The 21,653-nt window shown below is 44.2% G+C and overlaps 12 protein-coding genes across 17 annotated transcripts; 7 read left to right on the top strand and 5 right to left on the bottom strand.

The window, feature by feature from the left end:
* The first annotated feature begins 918 nt into the window (after positions 1 to 918).
* Positions 919 to 1,992, top strand: LOC6554378 (vacuolar-sorting protein SNF8). Of its 2 annotated transcripts, none has more exons than XM_026978924.1 (4): positions 919 to 982; positions 1,041 to 1,518; positions 1,583 to 1,729; positions 1,793 to 1,992. In XM_026978924.1, the coding sequence occupies exons 2-4, from the start codon at positions 1,049 to 1,051 to the stop codon at positions 1,941 to 1,943; spliced, it is 768 nt and encodes a 255-aa protein (XP_026834725.1). In that variant the 5' UTR covers positions 919 to 982; positions 1,041 to 1,048; the 3' UTR covers positions 1,944 to 1,992. The 2 variants fall into 2 exon arrangements, with proteins under 2 accessions (XP_026834725.1, XP_026834728.1); XM_026978927.1 differs by having other exon boundaries at positions 927 to 962.
* LOC6554377 (serologically defined colon cancer antigen 8 homolog) lies at positions 1,930 to 3,649 on the bottom strand. Of its 3 annotated transcripts, none has more exons than XM_026978907.1 (5): positions 3,607 to 3,649; positions 3,206 to 3,545; positions 2,538 to 3,035; positions 2,286 to 2,485; positions 1,930 to 2,214 (listed from the first exon to the last, which is right to left on the bottom strand). In XM_026978907.1, exons 1-5 carry the CDS (start codon positions 3,639 to 3,641, stop codon positions 2,010 to 2,012), a joined length of 1,278 nt encoding a protein of 425 aa, XP_026834708.1. In that variant the 5' UTR covers positions 3,642 to 3,649; the 3' UTR covers positions 1,930 to 2,009. The 3 variants fall into 3 exon arrangements, with proteins under 3 accessions (XP_026834708.1, XP_026834711.1, XP_026834713.1); XM_026978910.1 differs by having other exon boundaries at positions 1,969 to 2,214; positions 2,538 to 3,131; positions 3,607 to 3,621; XM_026978912.1 differs by lacking the exons at positions 1,930 to 2,214; positions 2,286 to 2,485 and having other exon boundaries at positions 2,700 to 3,131.
* Positions 3,650 to 3,747: 98 nt separating this feature from the next.
* LOC6554376 (protein chibby homolog 1) lies at positions 3,748 to 4,599 on the top strand. The gene is made up of 2 exons (XM_001982323.3): positions 3,748 to 3,994; positions 4,143 to 4,599. Exons 1-2 carry the CDS (start codon positions 3,932 to 3,934, stop codon positions 4,476 to 4,478), a joined length of 399 nt encoding a protein of 132 aa, XP_001982359.1. The 5' UTR covers positions 3,748 to 3,931; the 3' UTR covers positions 4,479 to 4,599.
* On the bottom strand, positions 4,598 to 6,114 carry LOC6554375. Its single transcript, XM_001982322.3, has 3 exons — positions 5,035 to 6,114; positions 4,856 to 4,978; positions 4,598 to 4,800 (listed from the first exon to the last, which is right to left on the bottom strand). Exons 1-3 carry the CDS (start codon positions 5,349 to 5,351, stop codon positions 4,614 to 4,616), a joined length of 627 nt encoding a protein of 208 aa, XP_001982358.2. The 5' UTR covers positions 5,352 to 6,114; the 3' UTR covers positions 4,598 to 4,613.
* On the top strand, positions 6,112 to 9,520 carry LOC6554374 (cell adhesion molecule-related/down-regulated by oncogenes). The gene is made up of 6 exons (XM_001982321.3): positions 6,112 to 6,293; positions 6,441 to 6,826; positions 7,802 to 7,970; positions 8,242 to 8,357; positions 8,417 to 8,630; positions 8,682 to 9,520. Exons 3-6 carry the CDS (start codon positions 7,859 to 7,861, stop codon positions 9,323 to 9,325), a joined length of 1,086 nt encoding a protein of 361 aa, XP_001982357.2. The 5' UTR covers positions 6,112 to 6,293; positions 6,441 to 6,826; positions 7,802 to 7,858; the 3' UTR covers positions 9,326 to 9,520.
* Positions 9,521 to 9,528: 8 nt separating this feature from the next.
* Positions 9,529 to 10,707, top strand: LOC6554373. The gene has a single exon (XM_001982320.3). The coding sequence runs from the start codon at positions 9,945 to 9,947 to the stop codon at positions 10,590 to 10,592; it is 648 nt and encodes a 215-aa protein (XP_001982356.2). The 5' UTR covers positions 9,529 to 9,944; the 3' UTR covers positions 10,593 to 10,707.
* A 345-nt stretch (positions 10,708 to 11,052) lies between these two features.
* Positions 11,053 to 13,702, top strand: LOC6554372 (lysosomal acid phosphatase). Its single transcript, XM_001982319.3, has 7 exons — positions 11,053 to 11,431; positions 11,509 to 11,604; positions 12,194 to 12,322; positions 12,419 to 12,532; positions 12,600 to 12,737; positions 12,832 to 13,236; positions 13,297 to 13,702. The coding sequence occupies exons 1-7, from the start codon at positions 11,291 to 11,293 to the stop codon at positions 13,459 to 13,461; spliced, it is 1,188 nt and encodes a 395-aa protein (XP_001982355.1). The 5' UTR covers positions 11,053 to 11,290; the 3' UTR covers positions 13,462 to 13,702.
* LOC6554371 (uncharacterized protein C15orf61 homolog) lies at positions 13,666 to 14,540 on the bottom strand. 2 transcript variants are annotated; one of them, XM_026980631.1, is made up of 3 exons: positions 14,318 to 14,540; positions 14,064 to 14,255; positions 13,666 to 13,908 (listed from the first exon to the last, which is right to left on the bottom strand). In XM_026980631.1, exons 2-3 carry the CDS (start codon positions 14,218 to 14,220, stop codon positions 13,778 to 13,780), a joined length of 288 nt encoding a protein of 95 aa, XP_026836432.1. In that variant the 5' UTR covers positions 14,221 to 14,255; positions 14,318 to 14,540; the 3' UTR covers positions 13,666 to 13,777. The 2 variants fall into 2 exon arrangements, with proteins under 2 accessions (XP_026836432.1, XP_001982354.1); XM_001982318.3 differs by lacking the exon at positions 14,318 to 14,540 and having other exon boundaries at positions 14,064 to 14,311.
* LOC6555397 (delta-1-pyrroline-5-carboxylate dehydrogenase, mitochondrial) lies at positions 13,770 to 16,646 on the top strand. Its single transcript, XM_001982317.3, has 4 exons — positions 13,770 to 13,902; positions 14,003 to 14,408; positions 14,643 to 15,223; positions 15,281 to 16,646. Exons 2-4 carry the CDS (start codon positions 14,329 to 14,331, stop codon positions 16,477 to 16,479), a joined length of 1,860 nt encoding a protein of 619 aa, XP_001982353.1. The 5' UTR covers positions 13,770 to 13,902; positions 14,003 to 14,328; the 3' UTR covers positions 16,480 to 16,646.
* A 70-nt stretch (positions 16,647 to 16,716) lies between these two features.
* LOC6555396 lies at positions 16,717 to 20,021 on the top strand. Of its 2 annotated transcripts, XM_026980635.1 has the most exons (3): positions 16,717 to 18,876; positions 18,935 to 19,153; positions 19,207 to 20,021. In XM_026980635.1, exons 1-3 carry the CDS (start codon positions 16,734 to 16,736, stop codon positions 19,887 to 19,889), a joined length of 3,045 nt encoding a protein of 1,014 aa, XP_026836436.1. In that variant the 5' UTR covers positions 16,717 to 16,733; the 3' UTR covers positions 19,890 to 20,021. The 2 variants fall into 2 exon arrangements, with proteins under 2 accessions (XP_026836436.1, XP_026836440.1); XM_026980639.1 differs by lacking the exon at positions 19,207 to 20,021 and having other exon boundaries at positions 16,794 to 18,876; positions 18,939 to 19,045.
* A 70-nt stretch (positions 20,022 to 20,091) lies between these two features.
* LOC6555395 lies at positions 20,092 to 20,504 on the bottom strand. Its single transcript, XM_001982315.3, has one exon. The coding sequence runs from the start codon at positions 20,485 to 20,487 to the stop codon at positions 20,137 to 20,139; it is 351 nt and encodes a 116-aa protein (XP_001982351.1). The 5' UTR covers positions 20,488 to 20,504; the 3' UTR covers positions 20,092 to 20,136.
* A 278-nt stretch (positions 20,505 to 20,782) lies between these two features.
* LOC6555394 (ADP-ribosylation factor-like protein 3) lies at positions 20,783 to 21,629 on the bottom strand. The gene is made up of 4 exons (XM_001982314.3): positions 21,445 to 21,629; positions 21,250 to 21,384; positions 20,957 to 21,193; positions 20,783 to 20,897 (listed from the first exon to the last, which is right to left on the bottom strand). The coding sequence occupies exons 1-4, from the start codon at positions 21,583 to 21,585 to the stop codon at positions 20,850 to 20,852; spliced, it is 561 nt and encodes a 186-aa protein (XP_001982350.1). The 5' UTR covers positions 21,586 to 21,629; the 3' UTR covers positions 20,783 to 20,849.
* Between the last annotated feature and the right edge of the window lie 24 nt (positions 21,630 to 21,653).

The raw sequence follows: 21,653 nt of genomic DNA, 5'->3' as shown, positions 1-21,653 counted from the left end.
AGACATGCCAAGATTTTTCAATTAACAAAGCCATTATGCAATCCCATTGAGTTGTGTGCCCGAGTTTGATGTTTGACCTAGTTATTGGACATATGGCCACGCATATGAATATTTGTGATCATCAATTTGTGTGGAAATTAACGACAAAGCACTGGATATAAAAGTGTTGCAAATGCTCTATTTCAAAGATCAAAAGTTTATACATAACAAGCCTTAATCAGGTCATCAAAACCACAACATATAGGTTCATAAGTACCTAACTCAAACCCTACTCTAAAAATGTATCTATTTACAAATTTTTACTATATTTATATTTAAAAAAGTCATTTTTGCCAACAAATCAGGTCAAATTCCCCATAGTGGGCTGCAAAGATCGGAAATTTAATCAGCGGGTTCGATTTCCGCTGGCATTATAAACACGAGTGACTTTCATGGGATAAATTAGCAGCTGATCCGATGACGTTTTCCAATCATAATTATGCGGGCTCATCGATGAAAACCCTTGTCATGGTTTCTCGTCATATTGCGATTATTTTCTTTTTTACCCCCGAATGCGATGTTTGTTGATTGAACCATGGGGGCGGTGGGTCCATTAAACATTAATTGTGCGGACCTTGTGACAAATGCATTTTATTTGAGCGCTAAATTGGATATCAGATGGTGTTTGCTTGGAAAATGAAAAATTTTAAATAATTTATTAAATTCTTATTGTTATCACATTTATTATATGCAAAGTTATTAACTTAAAGCATATAACAATTTTATAAAGAATCAGATTGAGACATTTGAATATAGACAGATGTAAAGTACTTGCTCGAGAATTATCCTTTTTTTTAGTTTTATATTTTTTCTGTAAATTTCAGCCCTCTATGAAATTCAAATAGTTAACATTGCGCATAACAGCACCCGACTAGAACAACAGCACATTTTCTCTTTACGCTACGTCTACGTATCTGCAGCACGTAAGAAAAACAGCTGTTTGGTATTGTGATTAATTTTCATGGAGTAAATTTAAAAATACTAATAAATAAAGCCTTTAGCATTAGAAATGCGACGACGTGTGGGCCTGGGAGCCATCCAGCAGCAGAAGCTGGCTGCGGAGAAGTACAAGGACAAGGGCACCGTCCTGCAGGAAAGCCAACTCGAACAAATGACCAAGCAAATGGAGGTTTTTCGGGTGAAGCTCGAGGAATTTGCGATGAAACACAAGGAGGACATACGCAAGAACTCGCAATTTCGAAAACAGTTTCAAGAAATGTGCGCCGCCATCGGCGTGGATCCGCTGGCCACCGGTAAGGGATTCTGGAGCGTGCTGGGAATGGGAGATTTCTACTACGAACTGGGTGTCCAGGTGGTGGAGGTTTGCCTGGCTGCCAATCACAATACAGGTGGATTCATGGAGCTGGACGATCTGCGAGTTCGGCTGATCGCCGCCAGAGGTCTGAGTTCAGTGCACCAGGAAATCACCAAGGAGGACATCCTAATGGCCGCTAAGAAACTAAGCATTTTCGGCAACGGGTAATGGTCATTGCTTTACATTTCATGTTTACCAGGTTTATCAATTTCCAAATCGTACTTGCAGCTTTGTGGTGCACAAACTGGGCAAGGGGAAGTACATAGTTCAGTCCATTCCCGGTGAGCTGAGCATGGAGGAGACCAACATACTGAATGCCGCATCCAATACCGAACAAGGCTGTGTCACGCCGAGTCAGTTGATCGAGGATTTGGGGTATGGGTTTCACGTGTACATTAAGCTGAATAGCCACTTGATTTCTGTATTATTCGTCCTCAGATGGACCGACTACCGTGCTCAACAGGCATTGGACAAGCTGCTCGGCGAAGGTCTCTGCTGGATTGACAAGCAGACGGGCGATGAGCCAGCCTATTGGTTTCCCAGTTTGTTTCCCGATCGAAGAGGACGCAGTGTAATCTCGTCAAAGTAATTTAATATGTACAAATTAATCATAAAATATATCTTTGTACAATCGTAAAGTCAGGTCTAGGAAGGTCTAGGAAGGCTGCCTGGAGCTGTCACCTGCGGCCCCGCTCTTAAGCAGTTCGTTTTCCGCCAGCAGCAGGGAGTTATCCTCCCTTAACTTGTAAATTTCCGATTCGAAGCGTTGCGTGATGTCCTCCATACCTTCGCGGTATTTGGCCTTCATCTTCTTATGCTCCATTAGGCAGTGCTCCATTTGCGACTCATAGTGCCTTTTTCTAAACGCGTTTTGATGTATAATCATATTGTCATTAAGTGTTCACATAGTAATTCCATATGCTATACTCACATCCTGGCATCGTGGGCATCTTCCCCGTATACTTCGTTAAGGGATCGCTCCAGCTCGCCAAGTCGGCGGCAGTTTACCTCCAACTCGACCTCCAGCTTATCGTTCTGCTTCAGCACCTCCTTGTACTTTTGCTCCAGGCGATTGTTCCGGGTCTCCAGCATGTGAACCACCGATTTATGATCGACAGCCTGTTTTTTCAGCTAAAATTATTGTAACCATAAGCGATGATCATTATAAAATTATAGAATTTACCTTCTCCTTAATGGTGATAATCAAAGTGTCCTTCTGTTTGAGCATATTCTTCAGCTGGTCCACCTCAACGTCAACCCGTGTGGACGCCTCATCCATAATGGTGCCGATATTGGTGGCCAACTGGGTGAATTCCTCCTTGTAGGCCTCGGCCAGCTTGGTGGCCTCCATTTTCTCCTTGTTTGCCTCTTCGCTGAGTATGATGGCCTCCTCCACTTTTCGCATGGCGTTGGTTTCCCGTCTTGTGCTCTCCATAAGCAAATTGTGAGTGTGTCTCAGCGACACCTCGTACTCCTTAAGCTGCTTCTGCAGTATGGACACCTTGGACTCACTCTGCTCGCGGTCCCTCAGTTGAGCATGCAGCTGCAGCAGTTGCTCCCCGCTGTGCTGTTTGTGATCGTGGAGTGCCTTTATGGTCTCCGCCTGCGTGCGAATCTCATTTTGCTGGTCCACCACCTTCGCCTCCAGCATTTTGACGACCTTCGAGTACCGCTGGATGACCTAAAAGTGAATTCCGAAAACGTAGAAGTGTATTTTAGGATTTGTACGCGCTAGTCTCTCTGGCGTCCCTAGAACATACGACTTTCTCAAAGCTTACTATAAAATAACAATAATGGGATTGGTTTTTCTTTGTAATATTCTGGTGGGTAGGAAGGGTATGGTGATAATACCTGGTCATCTCCAGACAGTTGCAAATGGACGCGATAGTTCTTCAGATCCATCTCCATGGTTTCGATGGTCTGTTTGGAGAAGTCATGCATGGATTTCAGGCTGTTCCGCTCCTTGGTGAGCTCATCCACCTGCTTCTTGGCCGCGTCCAATGCATTATTGCTCAGCAGAAGGCGGTGTTTGAGCTCCTGGTAATCGCCGCGAGCCAGAATGCTCTTGCACTTGGCCAACTCGTGGTCCAGCCGGCGGTTCTCATCCAGAACTCCGTTGAGATGGACCTTCAGGTGGGCCTGGTCCCGCACCAGGCGATCCACTCCTTCAGCCATTTCCCGCACAGAGTTGCTAAATGGTGGATTGCCTTTATGAATGGGTTTAGTACACAAATATATGTTTGCCTTCCTACCTGAGAATGGCTTGCTTGTTTTCCTGTTGTGTCATATTCCTTTAGTGTCTGCAATCACATTTTAAGCTGATTTCCTAATAATATTTAATGTTTCTATTTTATTTTTATTTGATCATGTTAATAATAGTTATATTATTATTATAGATGTTACAATGTAGATGTTTGTATCAGCTTATGGCGGGTTTATACACTTGAGTTTTCAGCAATCAAGCAAGCTTTGTCTCAAAACTTCTCAGATTCTCAGCAACTAAGAACCGTATTTAAAGAACTTTGGATTCCAAATCTAGGCGGCGGCACTGGGAATTCGCTGTATTTCACCGATTCTATGCCTCTGGCAGGCTTTTGCTGTGCGTTGTCAATCTGTGACAGCCTGCCACCCTTCAAGCAGGTACATATGGTATTAGTAGCCATAAAAAAACCCGGCACGAGTCCTGCCGCGAACGCTGACCCCTCGACAAGTGTCCGTTGTCCTGGGCAACGGGGCCAGTCACAACAAATGGGGAAGTAATCGAAATATGGTCAACTTTCCGTTTCAGTCGCTTGCCATGCCGCTCTTCAACAAGAAGTTCGAGTCGAAGCCGATTCCAGTGCGCCAGGGACGTTGCAATATAGGACATCCGGTGGCCACCGAGGATCTGGATGACTACCGCCAGATTTCCCTGACACTGGGCAACAAGGAGCTGCGCTTTGCGGACGGCATCTGGATGCATTCGAGCCGGAAGGGCGACGTGGATGACATGCTACGGCTGAACAAGAAGTTTCGTGCCCTCGAGGAGGAGAACAATATGTGCAACCTCAAGATCGAGGTGATGCTCGATCTGCTGGCCGAGCATGCCACGGAACTAAGTGAGCTGAAGCCAAAGGAAAAGTGATGATAACTATTAAAAAATTAATCTGAAAAATACTGCATATTTTTTTATTTTAAAGTCAAAACCCAACACGCTTCAAAAACATGTTTTGACTGCCACTAATAAAATGCTGAAATCTTAAAAATTCCTAAGCGCTGGCTAAGGCTGGTGAGTGTTATCGGTGGGGTTATGCTGCTGATTCATCCACCCAGAGTTCACTTTTCTTAGTCGTGAGTACTCAGCATCATACTGTTTCATTAGGTCATCCATGTCCCTCTTGAAGCAAGCCATTATTTCTTCCTGCACACCTTTATGCACTTCTACCTGATCCTTGTGAAGTTTTCTCCTACAAAGGCCAATAAAGTTAAAGAAATGTTATCATGGGAAGTTTATGGTCTCACAGTTCGGCTTGTTGTTCCTCCATATCGGGACTGGATTCCATGGCAGAGTGTTTCACCCTGGCTTCAAGGCTTTCATCCAGCCTCAGAGCTTCCATGTATTTCAGCTTCAAGCGATCCTTTTTCCTGGGTAAGAAATCATTCCTAATTAAAAATAAGGGGGCCTTATATTGATGCCTTACAGCTGAACTCGAGGCTTATTTTGATTATCATTTGTATCTTCAACAGAGCATTCCAGTTTTCTAGGCATCTCACAGTTTTGCTCGTATTTCGCACTGATCTTGGTATCTGTTTTAGCCATCTTTTGATAAAGCTGAGAGGTATCCCGCATGAAATAGGCATAATTCGCATTTCGCTCAATTTCACTTGTAAATCGATCCATTCGTAGGCCTAATGAATTCACAGCCGCATCTTGTCTAAAGCTAAGGGACTTAAAGTCAAAATTTGAGGTATCATACTGCAACTTTTCTTCTTTGTTCATCAAATACAAGTCGTCCATTTCGTCTTGATGCCGAGCCAAAATCCAAACCTATATATGCTTGGCTTGAAAACCAATAACTCGATCAATTTATACTGACTTCAATGGGAATTGTAAGCTAAACCCAAAGGGAACTTGTTTCCATGTCTGCGGCTCCTGGAAGAGCCAAAGAAATAATAAGCGCAATTGTTTATTTATCGTAAATACCATAAATATAATTTTACCCAAAAATAACCAATTTCACTGAAAACCCAAACACATACTTGAGATTTATTTTTAATGCCACATTAATCAGTTTCACATGCCCACCGGGGAGTTATCAAGAGGTCTGGCCGGGGGGCTTTTGTTGACCGGCCCATTGGGCATTAATTTGGATTTGTTGCGCATTGCGAGCATTGGGAGCATTGGAGCTGGTCAAATTGGTGCCATTGTTGTCGCCATTGGTAGCAATCTATAGACGCCATAATTGGTATCGCGGAGTTTCGGCGTCGAGCTGCTGGTGGCTTCTGCTCCATTTATTGGCCGTTTTATCAAGCGACCACCACCCGATAAGCCCCGGCAATCAATGGCTTGCTACGCTAGCTATGGCTTATCACAAAACCCAAAACCACTGTGACTCGTCGCACAAGAGCTGTTTAAATACCAGTACGAATTTACATGTTATCAGCCATCTATGGTTTAGAAAATTGTTCGGATTGCCCGATAAAGCTAAGCAGACCAGCCAGCCGCAATGCTCTCTAATCTTCGACTTGATGTGGAAGTGGCAATAGCCGTGCGGTGCCTTCACTGGATATGTACATAGGTGTCTGGCACTGGGCCCATATCGGGCCACTCCATCGACTACTGTATATTTACGCACCGATATTGATATGCGATAAGCAAAACTGCTTATAAAACACATTTATTTTGTTGTTCCCAGCCATGCCAGCACCTAGAGCAAGAGTGCACTTGCAGAAACCAGAGGTATATCCCATAAGTGCGAATTGAAATACGAGTATTCACTTTGCATTTTCAAACAAAAGTACTAACCTTGAACATAAAATATGATTTTATCTTTGGGATACTACAGCAATTCCAGGTAATTTTGTAATCACTGGAATTTTCTTGCAGTGCAATGCTCATGGTGGCCGCTGCCGTCGCCACCGAGGGGTAACACTTGTTCGAATCGTGTATTACAGTAGTTTGTTGATAGCCAGCCCCGCGAACGGATCGCATACGGAAGAAAACGATCGCAAGATCGTTGTGGCTACAATATTTACGGAGCCAATATATAGCCAATTGTCGGGTGGAAAGCAGAAGCAATTGGATCTCCGGACGCGGAAAATCTAGAATTTTGCGAAATTCGCGAAATTTCAGTGACCATCGCGTGTGTGGCATAAAGTAACCGGAGAAGCAGAGCAGGAGTTTCAACTAGTGGAAAAATTAAAACGCCGTATCAGCGAAAACCGGGCGATTATGAAGTCTTCGTGTCAGTTGTCCATCTGGTTTTAGGCAAAGTGAGTGTGTTTGTTCCTATTTTGATTCCACTGCTCCTCGGTCCGGTCGGTAAACAAATTGTCTATTAAACAATCAACTTTTCACCTAATAAATGATATCGTATAAATCAATTGAGTCGATGCCAATCAAGTGGGGCAACACAGATAAATCTCCATCACAATGGGAAGAGATCGCAGATCTTGGAAAACGAAATGCATAAACAAACGTCCCTGGTACTAAAAGTGTTTTATGAGCTTCGTGTTTTGTGGTCGACAAATGATGGGTTCGTGTCATTCCAATTAAAGAAGATACATTCACCATAGAATGCAAACAGAATTTTTAAAGAATATAATGATTGAAATAACTTGCCATTCTATGTTTCTCTCAATCGAGCATTATTTTAAAATATTATCCCGAAGTAGATCTGTTATCTGCACTGCCGACAGATAGTTTTTCGCATCTCATCTCATCAAAATACGATTCGAGCAGTTACAGCCCTTCTACGCGCTTCTCAATTTATCGAGTGGCCCCGAAAGTTCTGTGGTAGCCGCCAATCAATTGATAAACGGGCATTATCGCTGCGGCAATGATTTATTGTTGCATAAATGGCACTCACTATTTATTAATAAATGGGAAGCGAAATTCTGATAATTTATATATATGAGCACCAAGGATTTGTGGCCCAGTGTTTGTGTGTGTAAGCCAATGTAGAGCACCCGTTCGCTTCGAATGGCCAAGTAAATAAACAAAAGTGGATTTTTACACTCATTGCCGACAGCGCACAATAAAATGTGTGAAAAATGTGCTCTAAGCAGTGGCAATGCAACCGCGTAGACCAAATAAATAAATAGAAACTTTGGAGAGCCTCGTTTGTTTGCTAAGAAATTAAATGAAAATCGATCATTTGGGAAATAAACGAATGGCCGGCCAGCCAATGGAATTCAAATAAATAAATGCCAAACCATTGTGTGTGCCCCAAAAGTAACTAATCAAAGTGTTCGACAGGTTCCTTTGACGATAGCAAGTGGAAGATAATATCGCGGATATGCCAAATGGAAATGGATCCAATGATTTGTGATCTGTGGTCCGGCCGCATCTGCCTATTGATTCTCATTTGTCTCTGCGGCTTTCAGCAATCCCACGGCTTCTTTGTCGACTATACAGGTGAGTTGGTACACAAATTTCGATTTTACTATAGGGGTCATTTAAGATTCGAGTACATGGAGATTTTCATTTAGAAGTGCTTTTGTAACTACACGTTTCCGCTTTTATTCGTCAAAACATTCTGAAGGTTAATCGCAATTTCGGGCAGCGCGGCGCATGATAAGATACTGTCAATTTGGGTATCATTGACACAGAAAATAGTAAACAATTGCCATTGCCTTGATTGAATGTTTCGGAATTTTTGTTATATCTTTATTTTTTGCCGGTGCAGAGAACACCGAGTTAATTCAACAGAGAGCCGGCTTCGATGTCAGACTGCAGTGCAATCTCAAAGGTCTGGTGGATGAGAGTATGTTGAATGACATCAAGATACATTGGTACTTCAAGGTAAGTACTGCTCTTGCTACCTTTGTTAGTAACCATTGATAAGTGTTCACCTATTTCAGCAATGCAGCGAAAACAACTGTCATCAACTGGGCTCTGTGGAGGAATGGACTGCTCTGCCATGTGAGCCGAGTCTTTGTCGTCCGGAACTTTGGCTGCGGAATGTGACGGAGCGGTATTCGGGACTCTACAAATGCAGTATTAATCCGCACATTTGGGATAAGGCTCAAGCTGTGGACGTTCAACTGGTTCGCACCTATCAGCTGGATGTTAAGAGTAAGTATTTGTATCACCAAATCGCAGATTACTTATACAATCTCTTTGTAGACACCTCATTGGCTGCCCCTGAGTTTGTGGACTCGTATCCCAACAACAAGACCACGTTGGTGGGCAGTAGGGTGGTGTTGCAGTGCCGGGTTCACAGCGAGGAGCATCCCACAATCAAGTGGTTTCGCCGACAGACCTACGTGGGAACTCAGTCAGCTGGTGAAGCCTCCACGGCACCCACAACCTCCAATTTCAGCACCCATATTGTCCGCTACAATGGTCGAACATATGAGCTACTGTCCACAGATCCCGAAAAATTGATGTCGCCACAGATATACCTCAGCAAACTGATACTGGACGGAGTGAGATTAAGAGATGCCGGACACTACGCCTGCGTGGCCATCAGCTATCGAGGCCATAAGATCCGGGAAGCCTTTCTGGATGTGCTGCCCGACACGGACTATACGGACCAGGAGAGGGAGTACTGGTCGGACTACGATAGTACAGATGAGGGAGTTCCGACCAGCGATCCGCGGGATTTCCTGCTGCTCTTCCTAATGCCTCTGGGATTGGCTCTACTTCCACTGATCGTGTGGTTCAGTTACCTGTTGTACAAACGCTGCTCCGCGGGACATAACGATTGCCAGCGGATTGATTTGGACGAGGATCTGGACACGGAAAGGTGTGTCCTCGGGGGAAACTAGCATTAATGCCGCACATTTTTGAAGCTGCACTACGCTTACTAAGTGTATAAATAAAGACTGTCTATAAAGTTAGGAAAAGTAGACACGTAGAGTACAATCTGAAAACAAAAATACTATATAAAATTGTATATAAACTTGAAAGCTAATCAAGTCAACTGAGATGCCAACATCAATAAGAATATTTTTAAACATCTAGAAAACCTATTGTTTTGTGCCACTTGGTTGTCTGTGATGGTAGTGTGCGAATGTAACTAAGGCAAGCTATTTAAGCAAAGTTCAAAATTCTCGTCGAATGAAATTCCAAATTTGTTTCATCTTCAGTTTCCGGCAGACAAAGTCCCTATTTGGACAACGCCGCCATCGTTATCGCTAACGCAGCTTTCCTAATCCTCTAAAGAACTGGCCCTCGATTCCCCCAAACTGATGATCTTTGAACTTTGCCTGCAGTTACACTTCATGCGGCAATTGAGTGTTCGCATCTATTTTCTGCGAATGAGACTGACCATTGTCAATCAACTGGCGCCAGTCGAGGACTCCTCCAACGAGCACTATTCATAATATCGATAAGATATCGGGGATTAGCAGGGCGTCCTATTTATTCACAGGCAAACTGGTCAAAATGTCTGGATCGAGGCGACGCCGCAACATATTGGGATACTACGAGTACTTTATGCCCGGGATTTATGACTATCCGGTGATTCAATGTGCTGCGAGTGCAATCCGTTCCTATAGCATGGACCCAGTACTGACCAGTGGCTCATCAACTTGGTCAGTCCCCGCTGGAAATGCCGCCTATGTAGCCGGGCCAATGGGCGTGATCAACTACCTATCGGATATGCAAACGCACTTGGCTCTGCCAACCAGCGAAAATGTGGAAACTGGTCTAATCTGTACTACCATCGATTCCAGCCCATGTTTCCATGAGCCAATTCGAGAATATGTTCAAATGGAGGATGAACTCACCGAGGACGAGGGATACGGCTATGAGATTCCAGAGCTTGTTCTTTGCTTCAACCCTTCAAATTCGGAGTCCGCCGGAGCTGATGAATCTGGTGATTCCCAGCGTACATCAAGTAGCTGCTCATCGGTGGAGATCAGCGAGCAGTCAGGATCGGGGGAATATGTTAAATCCGAATCGGAACCCAGGAAGCGTAGGAAAGTATCGCAAAAGCGCATCTATACAGCCGAGCAGGGTTACGTGGTGGAGGAACCCACCAGCGAACAATCCGAGGATGATGACGAGAAACTGCCACCCACCAAATCATGAAAATAGATATCTCAGCGTTTACGTTCGACTGTAGATCTACATATTTCCAGAAACGTTACCCAATTTGATTTATCGTTGCAATTTGTAGTGATCAAAAATATATATATTTTATAGATATTTATAAGTATCAATATGGGGATCGCCCTGTCGCAAGGCAGATATAATGACATGTCACAAGTCCGAAGACAAATAACCTGAACAATAAGGATTTCTTTTCAAATGTTTTTCACATGAGTGCAAATTGATAGACGCCCCATATAGTACACAGTAGCACCTAGTCGACACCCAATTTGCACTGCCAATGAGCGACTAATTAAATTATTATTCGCACATGTTCAAAGACTTCTCTCAAAATCACATGAAAAACTTGTCTCCCAGTCTCTCCGATTGTCTCTATCGCCCTCTTTCTGTTTTGTATAGCCTTCTCTCTCGCCTCATATCGCTCCCTCTCTTTCTGGTTGTGGGGCAGCGCTCCATCGACAGCCGCTCAGTTGTTATACGGCTTTTGTTGCCATCGGACGTGACTTGTGTTTGTTGTACTTGTTTATTATTATTTGTTTCGGGCCAGCGGGCCAGCGAAATCGAAAACACTCGCTATAAAATAAACAAAAAACTATTTTTAGGCTGCGAATCTGAAATATATTTTCTCGATCAACTGCAGCAGGAGCATAGAGCCACCCAGAGCCTACCCTCTAATAATGGACTGCAAATCGCGACGCGGCACCAAAATATCGGTGATCGCTCTGGGAAGTGCCCTCTGTTTTGTCATGATGGCATACTTTGTGTTCGGCGACAGCAACGACGAGCAGGGTTTGCGGAATCTACGCATGATATCCATAGTAAGCTGCCGCCATCTCGGCCATTAAGCTGTAGACATCGCAAACTGAGCACTGTGTTTATCAATCCCCACCACCAGCTGTTCCGACATGGGGCCAAGAATCCGAGTGGCTTCTATCCGCTGGATCCGCACGCAGCCCACGACTGGCAGGGCGGGATGGGAGCCCTCACGCCGGTTAGTATACCATATATCGCCCAACATCCTTTTTGCATATGTACATGAGTTGCCACGCCCATTTCTGTCGATATAATTGGTGTGTTTTGAAAATTTCTCTTTCGCACTTTCACTAGCTGTGGGTAACCGGTATCTGATAGTCGGGGAACTGGACTATGGCCTTCCCTCTTGTTTCCTTTTGTTTATATGCCAATTTCTCGATCGCCATTCTACTAGCTGAGTAAGGGGTATCTGATAGGCGAGGAGCTAGACTATAGCGATCTCCCTTGTGCTTGTTTATTTTTCAATTAACACATTTTATCGTACGAATTTTTACACTTTGCAATGTATTTATTCAACGGTAGTCTTTAAAAAGTATTTAATCAACTGTGATCATGTAAATAATATAAAACAGTGTGCTTAAGTATATTTATAACACCTAACTTATTTGATTTCCATTCCATGTTCCAAACTATTGAAACCATTGCAGCGTTTTTAGATATATGAAACTGATATATGCTGATGTATGACACTATAACTTTAAACACCTCATAAGTACAATACTATGTAGAATGTTTTGATAAAGATATTGATATTTTACACATGACAGAAAGGCAGCCTGCAGGCGTACAACCTGGGAAGGAATCTGCGCATGCGCTACTACCGGCTGCTGCCCCCGAACAGCCTGTACACCCAGCAACAGGTGCATGTCCTCAGCTCGGCGGCGGAGCGCTGTGTGGTGCGTCAATCGTTTCGATAAGAAATCCTCTAAAACCATTTGCTATCTGCCCGAGATGGGGGTGCCCTAATCAGTTGGCCGTGTGTTATCTTTTAGATGAGCGCCCAGACCGTCTTGGCGGGCATGATGCCGCCGCTGGAGAACAAGAATGTGCTGCCCATTCCCTGGCAGCCGGTGGCTGTCAATACGCTATCTCGCAATGAAGATATCGTGAGTGCAATCGTATATCCATTAGGCAAGTGCAAGTCATCAACATACACTATGATATCTCAATTAGCTATTGGCCCAAAGAAAACCGTGTGCGAAGTACGACCACATTCTGCAGAAGCTTTACAAATCCCCACCTCCTGAGCTCCAAAAGCTGAACGAGGACAACCTGGAGCTGTACAAATTGCTAACCAAGAACACAGGCAAGGTGGGAGAGAGTTGCAGCCATATTGGTTGTTATTTTCACTTATACCATACGATCTATTTCTCTGTTTATTCCTGACTCCAAATTATCCCCATAGAACATTTCAAATGTACTGGATGTGGAGCTACTTTATAACACACTTAGAATCGAGGAGGAGGCTAATCTGGTACTGCCCGATTGGACCGAGAATATATACCCCGAGGAGATTAGGCCACTAGCTGAACGTAGCTATATGCTTTTCACCGAAACAAATCTGATGAAGCGGATTAAAGGTGGAGCCTTCCTAACGGATATACTCAACAAAATGCAGAATAAGCGCAAGAGGAACCTCAATCCCGATCGCAAAATATTCCTGTACTCCGGGCATGATGTGACTTTGGTTAATGTGATGAATTCCTTGGGGATACTGGATCAGACTACCAAGCTTCCGGAATATGCATCGGCACTGGCGTTCGAGCTGCATCACAGCAAGTCCTTCAGTGATGGAGACTTTGAGGTGAAGGTTGGTGATTTTGTGGTACTATTAACTCAGGGTTTCTTACCAGTTTGGGCTTTCTTGCAGTTGGTTTACTATTACAACAGCGAAGACAAATTCCCCAAGGAGCTGACCATTCCGAACTGCGATGCCCCATGTTCACTGACTCAGTTTGAGGCGTCTGTGAAGGCCCTGCTCCTGGATAACTATGATGAGACCTGTGAAAATCATCCGACAGATTGCAAAACATAAGATGTTCCAGTGCTAATAGTTCATGCTTGTTGAATGCGTGTTGTTCTGGGTTGTTGTTGTTGGCCATTTCCAAGAAATAGTCAAATGTTGTTTTCGGTAACTTTAAATAATTGGTTTCAATTAATAGATTTAACATAACACTAAGTCAAGTAGCCACACAAAGTGAAGAAGTAATGTAAAGTGTAGTTATCTCAAAAAGACAAATACATATACGGATGATAAGTATCCAGTGTTCCATTTACTTTTACGAAATATTATGTACTTGGATAAGACGGCTTGTCTTCACATTTCACATTTTGGCTGTTTCAAAATCAAATCAAAAGCTTGAGCCCTTGTCCTCGGGATATAGAAAGTATATGGGAACTTTTACCGTCTCGCTGACATGAACGATCTCTGTGTGACTAATTAGACGAATGGCAGCCAGTCCATAGAAGAGCATTGGTAAGCCTGTGCAGAATTTAGGGACATAAGAGCTGTCTCTTAGGAGTGTACTTAAACTCGAAAAAGGACATTCCAGTATGAATTTTGCGATTCATTACAGGACATATCACCTTTCCAAGTGACCACACGCTAATGTAGCATAGTACGGTTGCTGGACTTACCCAAATTGATCACCTTAAGGAAGCGAAAGAACTTGTCCTCCAGCCAAAGATCCTGCACCTCCCGCTTGCTACAGTGGTACTTCATATAGGGATAACAGGCGGTGCGCAGAATGTGGTAGTTGGTGCCGCTATCCAGGGTCCAATTAAAGTGAGACATTCCCCTCTGATCGTTGGCCACATCGTGGAACTGGGCTTGGAGCATAATCCTCGTTAGATCCGGTCAAAATACTCGGTTGGTGATAAGGAAGTCCTACCTTCACGAAATATGATGTCCAAGGTGGCTCATGGCATTGTTTCAAATATGCGCTCAATACTTCCGAGGCTCGAGGCTTCAGTAAAAGGCGGGTAAGCTGCATTTTGTGTCCAAATCCTGAAACTATTGCATCACAAAATAATAACAATTGGTTTTCAGTGGTTTTGTTATTATTTTTGCGCTCCTATCGAATCCACAGCTGTTCTGCCTATCGATAATGCCAGACTGATATCACGAAAACTAGCTACTTTATAGCTATAAATCATTAATCGAAAGTTGCGCCTATTTTGATTTGCTTTTATTTTTAACTTTTAATCTAATTCCAGCCTCGTGTCTGTTAGAAGTACCAGCAAGAGACCCGAGCTATCCGAGCACTTTACGCTGGATGAGGCGGTGGCCAACGAGAAGCTGCTTCAGTATGATGCGGATTCAAAGGAACGCAACGAGCTGGAGACCGCCCTGCTGGGCGTCCTCAATAGGGTAGAGCACGTTCCAATCGTTATTAATGGCCAGGAGTTCCAGGCCAAGGAGGACTTCCAACAGGTACTGCCCTACGACATCCAACAGCCCATTGCCCACTACGGCCATGCCCACCGCGTGCTCATCCAAATGGCCATCGATAAGAGTGTGGAGGCGCAGGTGAAGTGGGACAAGGTCCGTCTTAGTGATCGCATTGATATTTGGGAACGGGCTGCGATGCTGATAGCCGGAAGATACCGCTACAATATCATTGCGGCCACGATGTTGGGCCAGGGAAAAACGCTGCGCCAGGCGGAGATGGATGTGGCCGAGCTGGTGGACTTTATGCGCATTAATCCCGTCTTCCTGCGTGAGCTGGCCAACTACGAACCCATTAGCGACACCCAAAGAAAATGCCGGAATTCCATGCGGTTGAGGGGACTTTCAGGTGGGTCTCTATACAATTAGTATGGGTTTCTATGCGCGTATAACATTTTATTTGCAGGATTTGTGGCTGCCATCAGTCCGTTCAACTTTACGGGTATCGCTGCCAATCTGGCATATACGCCCGCCTTGATGGGCAACTCGGTGCTCTGGAAGCCCTCCGACTCGGCCATCCTGTCCAACTATTTCGTGTTCAAGGCCCTGCGGGAAGCTGGAGTGCCCGATGGTGTGGTGAACTTTGTGCCCGCCGAGGAGACAACGTTTGCATCCGTAGTAACGCAACATACGAAATTGGCGGGGATTAACTTCACTGGTACCTCAACGGTTCTCAAGGTGCTCTGGCAACTGGTCGCCCAGAATATCAACTTCTACCAGAACTATCCCCGTTTGGTAGGCGAGGGAGGCGGAAAGAACTTTCACTTCGTGCACTCCTCGGCGGAACCGGAAACGGCGGTTGCCTGTACGATAAGATCTGCCTTTGAGTACGCCGGCCAGAAGTGCTCCTCCTGCTCGATGTTGTATGTCCCGGAGTCCCTGTGGCAGAATCACATACGTAGGCCACTTCTAGGGATCACTGCATCCCTGGTCGTACGACAGGATGCCACGTACTGCGATTGCTTCTGCTCGGCGGTGATCAACCGACGGGCCTACGATCGCATCTACATGTGGCTGAGGTACATCGACCAGAGTCCCACTTGCCAGGTCCTCGTTGGAGGAAGCTGCGACAAGCGACGTGGTTATTACGTAGATCCAACGGTTGTACTGGTCAAGGATCTGGACAATATCATATGTCGGGAAGAGCTGCTGGCACCGATTCTCGGTGTCTACGTCTATCCGGATCATAAGCTCAAGGAGACTATGGATAAGGTGGCCCAGATCAATCACGGATTGTCAGGTTCGGTGTTTGCCCAGGATGAGAGCTTCATCGAGCAAGCATACGATGCCTTCAGAGTCAATGTGGGCAACTTAAATGTAAATGACAAGTCCACCGGATTGATGGTGGGACAGCAGCCTTTTGGAGCGGGACACATGACCGGCACCAGTGATAAGTTGGGCACTCCCCACTCCCTGCTGCGTTGGACATCGCCCCAGGTGATTAAAGAGTCCTACAAGCCACACAGGAACATCTATTATCCTTATATGCAAATTAATGACCAGGAGCAGGGCATTGTACATATGAAGAGTGAGCAAGGTGATGTGTTCTCCCAGGATGAATCCTCATTTGGACACTGCAACAATGAAGGCAATAAGGTGGTATAGGAAAATCTGAGAGCTTTGTTTCATGATCAAAATTTCTGTGGCAATAAATATGAAATTAGTGAACTAGTGAATAGTGCAGCAAGGCCTTGATTATTTGGCTCAAAAGGTAGATAAACCTTTAATTTCGATTTCACTTCTGGTAACAAACCATCTATACACTTTTTGGAATAACGTCAGATATTTTGAACAATTATATTAAGTAAAAAAACTGTCAATAGTCACAATATACCACAGATTCGAAACCGAAACATGAGATGTCCAGACATCTGCTACATATTTTTTGCATACTAGTAATACCCAATCTGATTCCAATCAGTTGCACTGAGACAGAGGATCAGGAACTTAGTATGTCTCATAAGGAGGCCTCGTCTTGGTCGAGAATGCAGGTCAACTTGAGCCCGAAACATTACAACAGACTATATGATGCCTATCGGGAGCGTTTAAAGGGGGATGGATCCGGTAATGTCGATGTCGAGGCAAAAATGGAATCTAAAGATCCTGTACCACCTCAAAGGGATGTCACTTCGCTACCCAAGAAAACCGAAAAACTAATGGCTAAAGAGAAAGATACTTTAGAATTTTCCAATATCAAATTCGATGCCACCGATGATCGGTTCGTGACATCGGGAAACTGTCTTGCTCGTCTTCCATTTGGAAATGGAGAAAATCAAACTGTTAAGGCAATGGTCGAAGCTAAAGCAGAAGATAAGCTCCCTCTGGTAAGTAGTATGATTTTGCTTAAACTGGATGTCCCCGAAGATATGCTTCAAGTTAAAACACCAGAAAAGGTCAAGGATCCTGGAGAACGCCGAATTTTCGAGCTCAATCGCATATACAACGATTTCTTGAAGGCCTGGCAAAAGCCAACACCAAGCTTGAACTCCAAGTCTGTTCCAGCGAAACCTCTAAGCTCGTCGGGATCAGTGAAATTAAGTGCATTATCAGATTTAATGGATGTGATTGAGCGTCTTCAGAAAAGCGATTTAGTCAAAGAACTGGCCGAAAAAATAAACGAAGAAATGGAACCCAATTTGCAGAAGCAAATCAAGCAGGATGCTCTTCTAGTAACAGATAGTAGAGCATCATTGAGAGCTATAAAGAAAAATGATCTATCCGGCATCTTTGAAAATGTGGAGCCCGGAAGTGCTACCAATGCTTTCAAAAGGTTGATAGATGATATAAACTCCAGAAGATCAAGCATTAAGGCTGGTGGACTTTACGATGAGTATAAGAAGGGCTTCTGTCAGCTGTTCAGTGATCATAAATTTCCCAGAGAATCCCATATTACCAGTGAAGCCGATTATCCCTTGGATAACGAGTCGCGTCGCAGGATGAACAGCGACGACATCCTTCCCAGTCGGTGTGAAAACCCAAAAGCGACTACTGTTGAATGTGACATAGCAGAAAGTAAGGCCACAACCAAGAACTGTGTTCCGATTGAAAAACCAACTCCAAAAAGTCAGTGTGATAAGCCAACTCCAGCGACCACTCCAAAATGTAAGGAACCAGGAAATAAAACTACAACTAAGACTTGTGGTCCAATTGAAACTCCAAAAAGTCAGTGTGATAAGCCAAAAGCGACTACTCCAAAATGTAAGGAACCAGAAAGTAAAACTCCAACTAAGACTTGTGCCCCAATTGAAACTCCGCAAAACAATAACTATCTGAAGGCCCTGGAAACATTTATCAAAATGAACAAGGAAAGTAATGAGAATGGCGGCCTAAAACCCTATTATTTACCAAACTCCAAAAATCGGCAGCTGGTTTGGAATGACATTCCATTGATAAAGCCTGGTCTCAATGAGTCGCCTAAGAAAACTTTGGAGAGTAAGCCGCAATACAAGTCATCTAGTACACCCATTCAAGAGAATGTAGTGCCCGAAAAGAAGCCCGATAAAGTAACTTACTCTAAATCTGATTTCAAAACGGAAATTAAAGTGGTGGAGTCTGTGCCAAAAACACAAGCTATAAACCCTTGGCAATCGGTTTTCTCAGGACTGGATCCCAAGCAGATAATTGGTGGGCTAAAGGCCATCAAGCATACCTCATTCTTTAACTTGGTGGATGAGTATCAGAAGCAAATCGATAGCCTCAATCAGGCGTTGAAAACCAAGCAAAGTTGGTGGAAGGAGGTCTTGGAGAAAGGAAGACATCCTGCCAGGACACCCATGAAAAGGAATATACCCTTGAATAATAATCCGGCTGGATCCGTTTTGCAAACACCGTTTCCAGAGGTTCTAGTCAATCAGCCCTCACAGCTGGGTAGTAATAATGTCATTGATAGCATGGCCACTCAAATGAACCTGTCGCCTTTGGAGGTGGCTCAACGGATTGTGGGAACCGGTCAAAATCCTGTCGATGGCAGAATTAGATTTGCACCCAGCCATATACAGACAGGTAAGTCAGTAATGATATCGCTGTAAATCCATTAGAAGTTATGAATGTCATTTAAAAGCAAGTCAGATCGGAACTAGCTTCAAAAAGGGATCAGAGATCATCCCATGTACACCAACGCAGGCGCCACAACAACAGCCAGAGGACCAGTTGGGGATTTCCCCGGTTCTAGATAAGATCCTGGAACGATTGGAGAGCATTCAGGCAAGCAAGTCCAATCAATCGTCGGATGAGGAGGAGGAGAAGAAGCTGCCCTGCTGCTTCGTGGACCCAGCTGATGGTAAGAAGGGGCGCCAGAGCAAAGATTCATGTATATAAAGTTTGAAACTTCAGGTGCCCCCTGCGATCTAAATGGATCCTGGGAATCTCTAGTGCTAGGCATTCGCATAAACATCAAGTCCCCGCCAACTTCAGGTGGTGTAGAAAAGGAAAAACCCACCTGTTCCCAACACAAAGATCGTGCCTATCACAGAGCTAGACGACAGTGCGTCAAGATGAACAAATCGCAGCTAAAGAATGCGGCCGAACAGAAAGCCCCCAATTACCAAGGCATTAAACTAAATATCAGTGTTCAGGAGACAGTGCCGCCGAGAGCCCACGATCTCCTGGATAATCTCACCGATTGGCATTTCTCTGGGCAAACTATGATGACCCTGGGTGGGCCCATATCGCTATCCTTTCGCAAGGCGAACTCCAATCTGATCGGACACTTTGTTGGCTATTGTCGCACCTGCGGCTGTGTGGACACCATTTTCGGCTCCTGGAGCTTCTGCAAGCCGTCGCGGGATTGCCAGGACATCTGCATGTCGATTGTGGACAGACGCGATATGCTGCGACGATACAGCATGGACGAGCGGCGAAAGAATCGATTCAAGGAGCTGCTCTACATGGGCAGCAAGTTCGCCAAAATGGAAAAGGAGCGCCAGCAGGCCGAGCTGGTAAAATGCCATAAACTTCAGCACCAAGCCCCAGGTGAAACGAATGCGAATTCGCCCAACACCATAGTTCAAAGTTGATTTTAAATGTACTTTTACTAAAGCTTAAGTTATTTATTTTGATATTTTTTAAACAAGTTTGTTTGGAAGAACTGGTTTAATAAAATTATTTTACCAAAAAACTATATCAGCCGATCACATATATCGGTATATATACCATATATCATATATAACATATATATCACCGATATATTATATTTTATGCTAGAAAACACAGTTAAAATTTTATAGTTTATGTCTACGATTTATTTTACCACAGGTTTTAAGTTTACATTCCATTGGCCAGGCTCATTTGGTGGTGAATGAATGACATGGTGAATCCAATCGAACGCCTAACACAGTGCACGTCCATCTGGCCATCCAAGATGCACTGCTTCAACTGACTCACGGCGTAATTTCCGATCCTTTCCTTGGTACTCTCGTCGTCAATGCGTTCCAGTCGCTTATCCACCTTGTGCATCAGAATGTAGGCCTCGGGGAAGTGGCCCACATCACAGGGCCAGTTGACGGAGTGCGGATGTGAAACTTGGGACGAGTTATCCTCCTCAGAAAAACGAATATTCCTGGCCTGGACCAGAACCAGGGCCGAGATAAGTAGAATCACAAGAGTTGAGTTCATTGCAACGACTGTTGTTAAACTGTGCCAATCAATTCTATAACTTACTCTTTTATAGGCCCCAAAACCAGCAACAACTAATAACTGATAATGCAAAAGGGCTTTGTCCCCACAATGTTGCTACTCAGCCACGAGTTTTTCAATTATTGACAGGGGTCAATGTCAAATCACTGATTAGCAAATGGCTGCATTAATGTACTAATTAAAATAGTGTTTGCCGATCTGCCAACTAAATGAATCATTATTTGAGGCAAAAGGTTCTTATAATACTAATGTAACAAACTGCGGTTACTAAAGTACGTTAAATATATATTTAATATACTATTTAGATTGGCAGATTTCTGAAAATATAAAAATGTGATAAATCACTTTCTGTTCCTATGGATCTTCTCGTTAATCCAGTTGACGATGTCCTAGGGCATCAGTACATATTAAATGAAAGAATTTAGAAAATAGGGATCACTACATATACCTGAACACCAGATCCTGTCCGCATTGAACATTCCTTAAAAGTCCAATCTCGACCATTTAGGCGATCCAGACCCATCAAGTCGATAACTGTGGACATGGACAGAGATCCCGAGGCGTCCTTTTTGTTGGACAGGATCAGCAGAGGAGCCTTGTCCAGTTCCTGGTGCATCAGAACATCGCATAAAACACAGCGAGCCTCGCTTAGCCGCAGTGCATCTGTGCTATCCAGTACAAAAATCTACGGTTCGGGGCTTATAGTCAAATCTATAAGTTCTACGAAGAGACTCGTCTCACCAAAACCTTCACTTTTTTATAATAGTTTGGCCAGAACTGGCGATTCTTCAGTTCCCCGTTAATATCCCACAACTGCACTCTGCAATTATTGATTGTGAAGCTCCATTCACTGGCTTGTTTGGACGGTTCCTTGGACTGAAAAAATGGTTTGGAAACAATATATATGGAGAAAGTCTCATCACAAATATGGCTTACATCTCCATTGAACATTTTCGCCAGGCTGGCTGTCAAGGCGGACTTTCCCGCATTGTCTAATCCCAATATGAGCAGACAGGATTTCTGAGAGCCTGCGGGCAGGATCTTTCTTATGAGCGAAACAGGTCCGTAAAAACACATGGGGATCGGAATTTGATGTGTGACTCTTCAGTTCAGATAAATGACTTAACTAGCTCAGCCTTCCCAAC

This window comes from Drosophila erecta, unplaced genomic scaffold, assembly GCF_003286155.1.
Source record: "Drosophila erecta strain 14021-0224.00,06,07 unplaced genomic scaffold, DereRS2 tig00000000-arrow-pilon, whole genome shotgun sequence".
NCBI lineage: Eukaryota > Metazoa > Arthropoda > Insecta > Diptera > Drosophilidae > Drosophila > Drosophila erecta.
The sequence above is the reverse complement of the archived record's forward strand: the minus strand, read 5'-3'. Positions and strand labels throughout refer to the sequence as shown.